The following is a 13,540-nucleotide window of genomic DNA, read 5'->3' on the forward strand; positions in this document are numbered from 1 at the left end:
AATTTGAATTTATCTCAAGCCAGCTACATGCTAATACTACTAAGAAATCAGTTTAAGTCTTTCTAAAGATAAAAGAGGAATTATTACATGATTGACACAGAACTAGTTACATAGTATAAAGCTGAAAGAAGAGCTAGGGTGTGTTGTTCAGCCAGGTTGATACATTTATTCACAATACTTTTTCCTTATATTCAGTTTCTTAATTAGCACTGTATTTAAATTCAGCAAACATTTATCTTTAAGCATATAGTCCTGGTTTGAACTCTATCAGTTTTATTCTAGCAGCAAACCAGAAGTCAGATTTGCAGATACTGTTTATTCCAGACTCATAAGTATTAAGTGAACTAACCCTATGAGCCAATCTAGCATGAAACTGGTAGGAGTCATGCAAATCTTATCTTACAAAATTTGTTGCAAAGTGCTTGTCCTACATTCTTTCAGTGCTCCTTGCTCTATCAACCCTTTTAATATGAAACTATTAAAAGATCTTGGGAACTTGAGGCCCATTTCTGATCTCACTTTTAATTTACACCAATTTAAATAACTCCACTAAAGTTAGGAGTTACACCAGTGTAAATGCATCAAACTTTGATTTCCACTTGGATCATCTAAAGGGGGGGGAGGGGGAAGGGTCATGTGAGAACACATTTTTACTAGGCTGTAAATTAATTGCAGTTAACTCACGATTAACTCAAAAAAAAATTAATCCCGATTAATCACACTATTAAACAATAGAATACCAATTGAAATTTATTAAATATTTTTGGAACTTTTTCTACATTTTCCAATATTTCAATTACAACACAGAATACAGAGTGTACTCAGTTTACTTATTTTCTATTACAAATATTTGCACTGTAAAAAATGGTAACAGTATTTTTCAGTTTACCTCATACAAGTACTGTAGTTCAATCTCTTATCGTGAAAGTGCAATTTACAAATGTAGATTTTTTGTTACATAACTGCACTCAAAAAACAAAACAGTGCAAAACTTGAGCCTACAAGTCCACTCAGTCCTACTTCTTGTTCAGCCAATCATGAAGACTAACTTGTTTGTCTACATTTACAGGAGGTAATGCTGCCCACTTCTTATTTACAATTTACAGAAAGTGAAAACAGGCGTTCACATGGGACTTATGTAACCGGCGTCACAAGATATTTACGTGCCACATGCACTAGAGTGTCATATACCCCTTCATGCTTCAACCACCAATCCAGAGGACATGCTTCCATGCTGATGACACTTGTTAAAAAAATAATGCGTTAATTTTGTGACTGAACTCCATGGGGGAGAATTGTATGTCTCCAGCTCTATTTTATCTGCATTTTGCCATATATTTCATGTTATTGTAGTCTCAGATGACGACTTAGCACATGTTCATTTTAAGAACTCTTTTGCTGCAGATTTGACAAAACACAAAGGTACCAATGTGAGATTTCCAAAGTAGCTACAGCTCTTGACCCAAGGTTTAAGAATCTGACGTGCCTTCCAAAATCTGAGAGGGAGGAGTTGTGGAGCATGCTTTCAGAAGTCTAAAAAGAGCAACACTCCAATGCAGAAACTACAGACCCCAAAACCACCAAAAAGGAAAATCAACCTTCTGCTGGTGGCATTTGACTCAGATGATGAAAATGAACGTGCGTTGGTCTGCTCTCCTTTGGATTGTTATCAAGCAGAACCCGTCATCAGCATGGATGCATGTCCTCTAGAATGGTGGTTGAAGTATGAAGGGACATATGACTCTTTAGCACATCTGGCATGTAAATATCTCACAATTACAGTTACAACAGTGTCATAAGAACACCTGTTCTCACTTTCAGTTGACATTGTGAACAAGAAGCAGGCAGCATTACCTCCTGCAAATGTAAACAAACTCGTTTGTTTGTCTGTCTGAGTGATTGGCTGAACAAGAAATAGGACTGATTGGACTTGTAGCCTCTAAAGTTGTAAATATTTTTGAATGCAGGGTTTTTGTACATAATTCTACATATGTAAGTTCAACTTTCATGATAGACTGCACTACAGTACTTGTATTAGGTGAACTGAAAAATACTATTTCTTTTTTTTTTACAGTGCAAGTATTTGTAATAAAAAATAAATACAAAGTGAGCACTGTATTCTTTGTATTCTGTGTTGTAATTGAAATCAATATATTTGAAAATGTAGAGAACATCCAAAAATATTTAAATACATGATATTCTATTATTGTTTAACAGTGCGATTAATCGCGATTAATTTTTGTAATCGCTTGACAGCCCTAATTTTTACTGAATCAGGTCTTAACTCTTTAAATTCTGTTACAAAAATAAAAACAGCTGTAAAGAGACAATAACCTCGGTAAGTGAGGAACAATAACTTTATTTAATTAAATCCCTACCTTCATGCATGAGCATGATAGAACCCCCAGTTGAACTTTGGCAAAAGTCACAACAAAAACAAACCAAGCAGCCTATATAGAATGGTGATAATGCCATGGGTAAGGACACCCTACAGTTTACTGCAGAGTAAATGCATTTAGAAGCCTCGCTTTGGCTCTTTCAACTATAACCAGGTATTTAAATAAAGGCAGTCTTTCAAAATCACTTCTTCACTTCTCCAAGATCTTCAATGCTGTCATCATCCACCTACAACAAACAGATATTACTTTAAGTGGGGAAAAAAAAAGTGTGCATTCCTCACTATGCCCTGCTGTGCTAGGTTCTTTATAGAAAGAGTCACTCTCTGATGAGCTTCCCATCTAAGGCTCTCACCCTGTGATGAATTTTACATGAATGGATCTCTGGGTCCATATAGAGCCCCACTGAAATCAACGAGGCCAGTCACGGAATCCACTGCATAATAGGCACCAACAAATGGTCAATATACAAGGGCAGGAGAGAGAGAGAGAGACAGATACAAGACAATAAAAATGTCTGGTTATAATTACATCAATAGAACTCAAACCACTTCTGTACCATCTGAATTTCAGTCCAACTACTTAAAACATTAACTAACTTCTTATAGGTAGCAACAGACATATGGTTGAGAAGGAACTTGATCTGTTGGGGAAACATTCCACATACAAGGAACAGTGTGGGAGAAATCATGGAGATGTTTATATCTATCCAGCTATTTGTGGCCTTTATCACTGTAGTATCCAAGCACCTAGCAGCAGATAATTATGTAGTTTTTTGGAAGATAAACGGATATTTGGGTGTCAGGTTCTTATGAAGGATTAGGTACTGTTTAGGAGTGGACATATCAAGGTAGACCACTGGCCCTCTTAGTTTGGTATCTTACATTTTTACCTGTAGCCAGGATGAAAATGAAAAACAATTTTCAGAATCATATCAGAAGAGCATGGGCTACAGCCTCATGAACTAACTAGTAATTTTATGACTATGATGTGATAAAAATAAGTCACATTTACCTCAGGCCACTTCTCCTGGATTACATCAATAATGTCATCTGTAAAGTCCCCCTGAATTATGATTTCATCTTCTCCTGTTACTGAGGCACCGCAAGAGAATTTCTGAGCAAAAAACCTTTGTGCTTCTTTCAGATCAATTTCTGTTTACATAGAAGAAATTTATAGAATTAAGACAGTCAGTATCATAATGTCTTCTCTAGCTTAAATACACAAAATTTAAACCTGGATTTAATTAGGAAGATATCAGTAGCAACTAGTTTCATCATAGTTAAGGTTGTGCCAAGGTTTCTACTTAAAGCAGATCCATAAGTGTGTAACATTTCAGGACCATTTATTCTCTGAATTTGGCATAACTTTTCAGAGGACATTTTCTCTTATATTTCTTCTCTGAGTGGTCGCTACAAGTTCCCACTCTTGGGATGAAGCAATGCTTCATAGTTGGGGCATCCCAAAAGAGGGACTGTGCAGAGCCCATCTCAAATAACTCTGGCTAGAGATGAGTAACCTTCATTTTAAGTAAATGACTTCTGCAGCAGAAACTATTAAAAATGCTCCCTTTTTGACGCTTAATACTGTTTTCCTGAAATTTGGGTTTCCTCTAATACACATATGCAATTCAAATAATTCACACACAAAAGTTTAACTGTGACCTCAGGGAAATTTACATTATATACTCTCAGTGCAAGAGTATTATATTAAAGCCAAGAATTTGAAACTGGACCTTGGTTATGACCAGATAAAGGATATAAGATTTGGTAGTTCCTTACACCAATTAAAATCATTTATATATCATAAATGTATATGGCACTTGATAAATTTACAGTCTGTTAGACAAGACAGGTAGTGGCCATGTCAGGGCATAGAGGGAATTATTGATAAAGAAAAAATAAAAGATTGCTTGAAGTTGATTTTTAAGGAGAGAAAGGTCTGGAAAAGCAGAGACAGGAGCACAGAAATAGCAGGACAGTAGAGTGAAATCAAGAGTAGTGCCTCAAAAGAAGTTTAACAAATTTATTTGGGCATAAGTTTTTGTGGGCTACCATAGCAGTCCCGCTGACTTGAAGGTATAAATTGTCCCCAAATCTGAAATAATTGTGCATGAGGACAAAGTCAAAGTTCAGTTCACCAACGTGAACTGCAGAAGTGGAATTAATTTGCAAACTGGACACCATCAAATTAGGCCTGAATAAAGACTGGGAGTGAATAAGTCATTACAAAACCTAATTTTACCACACTAATTTCCCCCTACTGTTACTTATACCTTCTTGTCAACTGTTTGAAATGGGCCACCCTCATAACCACTACAAAAGTGATTTTTCCTCCCTTGGTATTCTACTGTTAACTGAATTGTCTCATTAGACTGACCCCGCACCTGATAAGGCAACTCCCATCTTTTCATGTACTATGTATAAATATACCTGCTACTGTATTTTCTACTCCATGCATCTGATGAAGTGGGTTCTAGCCCACGAAAGCTTATGCCCAAATAAATGTGTTAGTCTCTAAGGTGCCACAAGGACTCCTTGTTGTTTTTGCTGATACAGACTAACACGGCTACCATTCCGAAACGTGTCGAAAGAAGTTTGTTGCTGAAATTTTTCCTGCTAATATGAACCAACAAAAATATTGAGTTAATATAACTCAATGGTCAAAAGCAAATGCAGTTAGAATAATGAAATGTTCACTTGGCAAACTCACCAAAAGTTGCAAGGCCACACACTCTTGTGACATATTTCTTCTTTGCTCTCGGAATTTTAGCTATTGTAACTTTCTGTGGTACAGTTTTCTTTTTCTGTTTTATCTGACCCCTTCCACCTTTGAGACAGGACAAAATTAAATCAGTATCTAAGTAATCATTTCATATACTGCGCTTGCACTTCAGAAAAATAAGAACCTGAAATATGCAAAAAAAATTTCACTTAGTAATTTTGAAAAAGTTGCTGTCACCCTTACCTCCATTTGTAAACCTATACATTCCCATACAACACTTATGTAATGTTTATTATAATTTATGTTGCATAATATGTTATATTATCAATATAGCTACAACATTGCAGTGTTGTTGTAGCTATAACATATCTCACAGTTGTCTTAATCATGCCATAAAGGTACAGTATTACAAGAACCATTAATACACAGTCAGCTAAGGGTGAAACATTAATTTTTATTTCTTATTCCTACTTATGACAGTATTACCAAAGGACATTAAGTCTGAGAAGGGTTAAAACATTACAGATGCGGGAAACCGGACTTCAGTACTCAGTGTTAAAATAGTTTTGTGTACTACACACACACACCCACCCCCCTAGCCAATCAGAGAGAGTTAATTCCTGTATTAAAATGCAGCATTTACAGCAAACCTTTGATAGAGTTATAAGCAGGTAACATTTTCACTATCATAGTACTCACACTGGATTTAGTCAACCCTGCAGTCTAATACATGTCTACAAATTTTCCTGGTTTTTCAGCTTTACTGAAGCCCTTTTATCTCATGCAGTCACATGGAGCCTTTAGACCAAGTTATTTGGGCCAGAAACCGTCAACCATGTACATCTTTGTACAGCACCCAGCACAAGGGAGCCCCAGGGTTGACTGAGCACTTTGGATGACATAGCAATGATCTGAATGACCAGGAAATACAATTTGCATCTTTTATATGCATTTGGTATCATTACTACCTTGACTCTTTTGCCAGGCTGCCTGACATTCTCGGCACTGTGCACCATATATCTGCACCAATTTGCAGGAATTTTCATGTACAGGATTTGTTTTGTGCGCCATTACCTCAACAGCTAATAAATTAGTTTTATAAAATGACCCAAGAGGTTGAGAAGTTGTGCTAGAGTGCATTTCAACTGGTTGAAAAAGGATCCCAAAGTAGACAAAGATTCCACAAACTGCATATGTAAGACAGGTTCTAAGTTTATGGGCTAGATTAAATACCACAATCAACTATTTAGACCTTGCCTCTCTTTTGCTTTTTCTTCTCCTCCTCTTCTCCTGCTGTTCCTTGACCTTCTCCAAATCCAGTCTCCTGTTTTGGTGAATTTTCTTATTACATAAAAAAAAATAAATAAAAGTTTAATAAGTAGGACTCCCACATGTCTGACATATTGCATCTGCAAGGTGATTCTCAGGCTTAGTAAGATGTTACTTTAATCTATCAATGCAGTATCCCATCTGCAGACATTTGTTATGTGCATGGCATTATATCACCATATTTGCACAAATAAGACATCAAACATTAAGAAACCTTAGCCTCGGGCTACATTCATTTTTCCAAAGTAGCCTCTCCATATAATAGTTTTCAGGAGAGAGATTAGTATCAACATTGTCATTAGTGTTCCAAATATGCACTTGTACTCTAAACATTTATTTTCACCAGTAATACTTCCTGTTTAGAATCCCAATAGATAGCATTTATTACTTTTCCACCTATGGGTAGTTTAACATTGAACTAACTCACCAGTCAAGTTAATAGCAATTCTAGATGCAATCTTAACTGAACAGATGACTGGGTACAATAGGAAATTTCTGTGTAGCCCTGGGAGGAAGCTGCATATGTCATGTTAAACATTATTTGACAGAATATAGCATATTCTCACATGTTGTCAAGCTATTATTTTACAGCACCCAAAAGTATACAAGGCCTTCACAGAAGCTGTAAAACATCATACCATCTCCCTTAGGCAGCTTAATCTAAATTTTAGACTTGACACGACCAGAGAAGGGAGATGAATAGTAGAGTGGTAAAAATTATTACAGTACAATTACATGGATCAGAGAGAAAAGGAGTACTTGTGGCACCTTAGAGACTAACAAATTTATTAGAGCATAAGCTTTCGTGAGCTACAGCTCACTTCATCGGATGCATCCGATGGAGTGAGCTGTAGCTCACGAAAGCTTATGCTCTAATAAATTTGTTAGTCTCTAAGGTGCCACAAGTACTCCTTTTCTTTTTGCAAATACAGACTAACACGGCTGCTACTCTGAAACATGGATCAGAGAATGGACAGAAGTAGAATGTTCAATTTCAGCAGTGTACCATAATATATAATTCTCACAGGATGTAGGGTTTTGTTTACACATGCAACCCTCTGTCTATAGGTCACAAGCCCTGATCAATTGAAAAAATACAGAAAGATTCTTACCTACAGTAAGTTTTGCAAATTCATTTGGAAAATTCTTCTCTAACCATTGTCTGCATTTAGCCACATCAGGCATGTATTCACAGTACTTGGGGGGAAAAGGACACATATAAATTGTTATCTGAGAAATTACAAAATATACCACTAATACACAGTGAGAATCTGATTAACAGGCAAATTAGCAGCAAGATAAAATGCAAGCCATTTCTTCATTTTGCTTGGGGACATGCACTTCAGTTAATTTCATTTGTTAACTGGCAGTAAAATTTTAGGTCTGGATCGTGGAGTGAAATGGAGCTGGTGTATAAGCAGGATTTGTGGAGAAGTTTGGATGGGGTGCAGGGAAAAAAGCAGAAGCAAATAACAGGATCATGGGGGGAGGGATAGCTCAGTGGTTTGAGCATTGGCCTGCTAAACCCAGGATTGTGAGTTCAATCCTTGAGGGGGCCATTTAAGGACCTGGGGCAAAAATTGGGAATTGGTCCTGCTTGGAGCAGGGGGTTGGACTAGATGACCTCCTGAGGTCCCTTCCGACCCTGATATTCTGTGATCAGACTAATTGATTAGCGACTGTGCTCTGCACCACCTTACAGGAGACGTGTTCAATTCCTCAGACCAACAGGGGCTGGGCAAAACAAACTATGAAGACTCCTCCAACCTCTTGGGTAGTAAATGGACAAAGTCCTCCTGTATAGCTCAATCGTGTCTCCTAGATCAACACTGACTGGTTCCAAGGGAGCTCTGCACATTCTTCTTCAGCCAGATAGTTGCTGCAGCATAGAACTTTTTTTGAAATATAGCAAGTGGAGAAGGGCAGCAAAAATCCCCATAGTTGGTACATGGAGGACCAGGTTGGGGGAGGGGAGAATAAATCCAAATGTGAAATGAACTCACCTCTGTTGGCAATGAACAGACTGGGGAAGGAAAAGAAGGAGATTATTAAGAAATTTAATTCTCCACCCATTAATATTTCATGTCAAGAACAATCTTTGTCATTTTAATCTTTGGGTGACTTTTTAGTCTCTAAGGTGCCACAAGTACTCCTTTTCTTTATGCCATTAAGTTGATATCTACTAACCACATTGCTCTGTTAGCAACTCAGCACCCAGCCCTGAGTTCTGAAAAAGTACCAAAACATTGTACCTCTCTGCTAAATATATCTACTAAATCACATCCTAAAAACAAGAGAAAGTATACCCTGTCTTAACTCTCTAAAATATTCTCACTATTGTTTTTCCCTATCCATTACATTCTAGTGATTACCTTTCTTTACTACTGCATCATGCTGCCTACCTATAGTCCTAGTACTGGACACGCACAAATAAAATGAAGATGCCACTGTGAATATACAATCTATATTCTACAATTCTGCATCTCTTTTACACTAAGGCAATGCATTTGTCTCAGCCTGAAGGCCCTAAATTCAAACTTCAGGAAAGGTAGACCACAATGCATTGTAGAGGCCAAACCTGCCCTAGCAAGAGGAATGGACAAAGTGATCCAGTGGGTGTTTGCCCCTCGAGCCCATCATAATACACAGCTTTCAAGAATACACACCATGCAGTTTCTTCATATGCACTCTTAACAACATTGGTGTCTGTATAATACAGAATCAAGAATTGTGAAGTTGGATCTCTTGGAGCTACTGCAGTCGAACAGTTGGTATCAACTACAATTTTTAATAGCCTTTAATTCTTTTGATACTTTACATATAAAATCCTATAGCTATATTATGAGGCTGTAACATAAAATGATAAAAGCCAGGAAGTTTGCACCTGAGGACAAGAAAACTTCCTTAACTCAAGAGTGCACAGAGTGACCACAACTTTGAATCTTCTCACTTGCTTAGCAATAAGAATGCCACTTTAGCATGAAGCAACACTAGTATTGCAATCCTGGTCCTCCTGAGCTGTGCCAAGCTAGGAAGTGATTCTGTGAGGTACTCCAAGATGAGTGAAAACTAAGAAGTCCAACACATTTTGATTTGTGAACAAAGTCAAGATTTAGACATCATTTAGATTTACTTGAAATGGAAACACCTCAACAGGGCTTTTTCTTGTCAAGTCATAAACACATCTATAGTGCTACAGAACTAAATCATCTTTTAAACCCAGGATCCAGAGGATGAAAGACCAGTGAAATAGCCACCAAGCCCTTGCCACAAATATGATGTTTATTTTATTGAGGTCAAGCGGAGTTTCAGTTTTCTCTTACTAGTCATTTGTTCAGACACTGTGCATTAGAATCAAGGCTCAGCATGAGAGTAATCTCTATGGCCAGGGAGAAGAGCGAGCAGAGGGTGCCCAGATCTTTCAGGCAAAATAGGGAGACACCACTTCTCCTTGAGGCAGATGATATTTGCCACAGGAGATTACTGGATCATCTATTTAATTTTGCTGCCCCAAAGAGAAGCCAATATCCAAGGAGAAGGGTAGAACCCCATAATACACCTAGCCAATTAGGTGATTTTTTTAAAATTTTTTTTTGAGAGAGAGAGTAGCAGCCGTGTTAGTCTGTATCTGCAAAAAGAACAGAAGTACTTGTGGCACCTTAGAGACTAACAAATTTATTTGAGCATAAGCTTTCGTGGGCTAAAGCCCACTTCATCGGATGCATAGAATGGAACATATAGCAAGAAGTATATATTATAGCTCATCTTAATTAATTAGTCTCTTACTCCACCTTTTCATGTTTTGTGCGTGTGTGTATACACACACACACACACAGAAAACATGAAAAGGTGGAGTAAGAGACTAATTAATTAAGATGAGTTTATATATATAAAAACAAACTCAAAATTATTCAGTCCCTTTTTAAATCTGGCCATAATATTTGATTCTGGTCTAATGCAACAGTGGATAAGGCAGGCAGACCCAACTGTACAGAGAATTTCCTTCCCTTAGTTCTAGCTTTATTACTAGTATTACAGTAATACCTAGATGCCCCAGTCAGGATCAGAGCTGCTTTGCGATAGGCACTTTACTCTGTACAGAAAGGGTCTCAGCCCAGAAGCATATACAATCCAAGTGTGATGCCCATTAATTTAAGAGAGCAACTTCTTCTTCTTGTATAGGAAGCCATAAACAGACATGCCAATTGAGAAGTCCTGTTTAACCCACCACAAATTCAAAGTACTGTCACAAATGCTCTCAGTAAAGACCAGGTGACAGTACTTTGAATACCAATGCTAGGTTAAGAGTAAACACACAGATATCTGTAGCATGAAGCATTACAGAGAGGAGACTGCACAGTGCAAAAAGCAGACCCTTCCCCCAGTTCTGCAAGCTGAGACTTATGACTGGAAGTGGATCTCTCTATCATCACCTGCACTGAACTAACATCATTTGTACAGCACCAGAGGCATCATATGTAAGTGCCTCCTCAGCACTTGCCTCCACAGTAGAGGACCCGGAGGGGATAGTCTGCATCTGACCTGGCGTTGCTCCTTGGGTCTCCTTTGTAGTCAGGGACTGTGGACTCAGCAATATCCGTTGCCATCTCACAAGCCTGCAGGCCACAAGAGAAAGAATGTGGAGTTATGTTTTTGTTTTAAATTGCTGAAATATAGGAGGATGAAGAGCAAGTCATCTTCCCTAATGTGCCCATTTTAGAGGACTGCAGAGGATCAGAGATTAAAGCTCATGTAGCTACAAGGATGGGGGAGGGAGCAACTGGGAAGAGTGGAATGGGGTGGGACAAGAAACAACAGAAGAGTGGGACAAGAAACAACAGAACCATATGGGGACACGGTGTCATGAGGTTGTGGGTGCACAGAGAATGAAATATAAGGAGGGGCATAGATACACAGCACATAAAGGAGGGGTGCGGAAGTGAAACATGCAGACTGGGGTGGGGTGAAGTGAGATGTGGGGTGTTGTGCTGTGACAGTCGAGATGAATGGTGGGTGCGCTGAGGGGACTGTAGGTACATCAAGAGATGGAGTGGTTATAGTCAGCATTAGAGGGATTGGGACAAATGTCGGGGTGCTTGTAGGAAACGAAGCATCCAGGAATTGAGGGCATATGGGTCAGAGGGGCAGTGGAAAACAGTGCGGGGCCTGGGCACTTTGGTGGAAATGTGGAACATGCCAGGGAGGATGGAGCAGTCATAGGGTGACCAGATATCCTGATTTTACAGGGACAGTTCCAATATTCGGGGATTTGTTTTATATAGGCACCTATTACCCCCTACCCTATCCCAATTTTTCACACTTGCTATCTGGTCATCCTAAGCAGACAGGATGAGCCATACTTGGGGGGATCAAATCAAGTTGGGGGGCAGAGGAGTGCCAGTAGAGGGAGGATCAGAGAGATCACGATGCGAGTACAGAGGGTCAGGTACTGACAGGGCAGAGGCAGGATGAGATCAGATGAATGGGGGGGGGGGGGGGTGGAGATGGAGTCAGGGGGGAGTGCTGGGAGGAGGAGGGGGTGTTAGAACCAGGGTGGGAAGGGGCTAGGGGGTGAGGAGCATCTGAAGGGGCAAAGGTGCAGGGGGGTGATCAGAGGCGTCTGAAGGGGAGTGGTGCTGGGGGGCTCACATGAAGTCAGGGTGCGGAGGAATGCCAGAGGGGTGAGAGTCAGGGTGGGGAGGGGGTGCTGGGGGGGTGTTAGAGGGAGCGAGGGGTGTCTGAAGGGCAGGGGCGCTAGGAGGGGTGTCTGAAGCGGAGGAGTGCTGGTGGGGAGGGGTCCTGGGAGGGGTCAGAGGGAGTGAGGGGTGCCAGGAGGGGTGAGGGGGTACTGAGGGGGTGAGGTATCTGACTGGGATGGATTCTGGGGGCAGGGGGATCAGAGAGAGTGAGGGGTGCCAGGGGAAGGGAGGAGTGCCGGGAGGGGAGGGGTCAGAGGAAGTGAAGGGTGTCGGGAGGGGAGGGGTGCAGGGGGGTCAGAGGGAGTGAGGGGTACCAGGGGGATGAGGGGTGTCTGATGGGGAGGGGTGCCAGCAGAGTGAGGGGGGGGGTCAGACGGGGAGAAGTCAGAGGGAGTGAGGGGTGCCGGGAGGGGATCAGAGGGGTGTCTGATGGGGAAGGGTGCTGGGGGGGTTAGGAGTGCCGGGAGGGGTGTCTGACAGAGAGGGGTCAGAGGGAGCAAGGGGTGCCGGGGGGGTGAAGGGTGTCAGAGGGAGCGAGGGGGGTCTGACGGGGAAGGGTGCCGGGGGGGGGTGAGGGGTGTCTGACGGGGAAGGGTAAGAGGGAGTGAGGGGTGTCTGACGGGGAGGGGTGCTGGGGGTGGTGAAGGGTGCCAGGAAGGGTGTCTCACGGTGAGTGGTCAGAGGGAGTGAGGGGTGCCGGGGGGGTGAGGGGTGTCTGACGGGGAAGGGTGCTGGGGGGGGTGAGGGGTGCCGGGAGGCGTGTCTGACGGGGAGGGGTCAGAGGGAGTGAGGGGTGCCGGACGGGGAGAGGTCGGGGGGGTGAGGGGTGTGTGACGGGGAGGGGTCAGAGGGACTGAGGGGTGCCGGGGGGGTGAGGGGTGTGTGACGGGGAGGGGTGCCGAATATCGGGCGGGGCGGGGCGGGGCGGGGGGGGAGGGGAGGGGAGGGGAGGGGGGCGGTGCAGGCTGGGGGAAGGGCCCGCGCCTCGCAGGGCTCATTACCCGGTTGGCCCCTCACACCGCAGTCTCGGGGGGAGGGGGCGGCTCCTCCTCCTCCTGCTGCTGCCTCCGACCCGACCAGCACATGCAGCTTCCCGACCAGCACCGCGAGAACGTCCGCGGCGCCGCCGCCGTGTCGCGAGAGCTCGAGGGAGAGGCGCCGCCAAGCTTCGCTCTGTGTGACGTTAAGGAAGGGCGGAGCCTGGTTTTTGGAGGGGACGAGGTGGGGGTGAGACGCTCGCCATGGGAAGGTACTGAACCACTAGGGCCTCCGTAGAGTGAACTTGGGTGGGGCTGGTGCTAGGAAGCTAAGGTGCATTCTTTAGGTTCGGCACCTGGAGGGGAGACAGTTGTTGATACCAGAGGGAGTCAGCTGGGGGCGCTTCTCTCAGCG

General features: G+C 42.1%; 1 protein-coding gene across 1 annotated transcript; it reads right to left on the reverse strand.

The window, feature by feature from the left end:
• Positions 1 to 2,334: 2,334 nt before the first annotated feature.
• On the reverse strand, positions 2,335 to 13,329 carry DENR (density regulated re-initiation and release factor). Its single transcript, XM_038373233.2, has 8 exons — positions 13,150 to 13,329; positions 10,951 to 11,065; positions 8,453 to 8,472; positions 7,562 to 7,646; positions 6,378 to 6,461; positions 5,109 to 5,225; positions 3,411 to 3,550; positions 2,335 to 2,625 (listed from the first exon to the last, which is right to left on the reverse strand). The coding sequence occupies exons 2-8, from the start codon at positions 11,054 to 11,056 to the stop codon at positions 2,581 to 2,583; spliced, it is 597 nt and encodes a 198-aa protein (XP_038229161.1). The 5' UTR covers positions 11,057 to 11,065; positions 13,150 to 13,329; the 3' UTR covers positions 2,335 to 2,580.
• Positions 13,330 to 13,540: the final 211 nt, after the last annotated feature.

This window comes from Dermochelys coriacea, chromosome 15, assembly GCF_009764565.3.
Source record: "Dermochelys coriacea isolate rDerCor1 chromosome 15, rDerCor1.pri.v4, whole genome shotgun sequence".
NCBI lineage: Eukaryota > Metazoa > Chordata > Testudines > Dermochelyidae > Dermochelys > Dermochelys coriacea.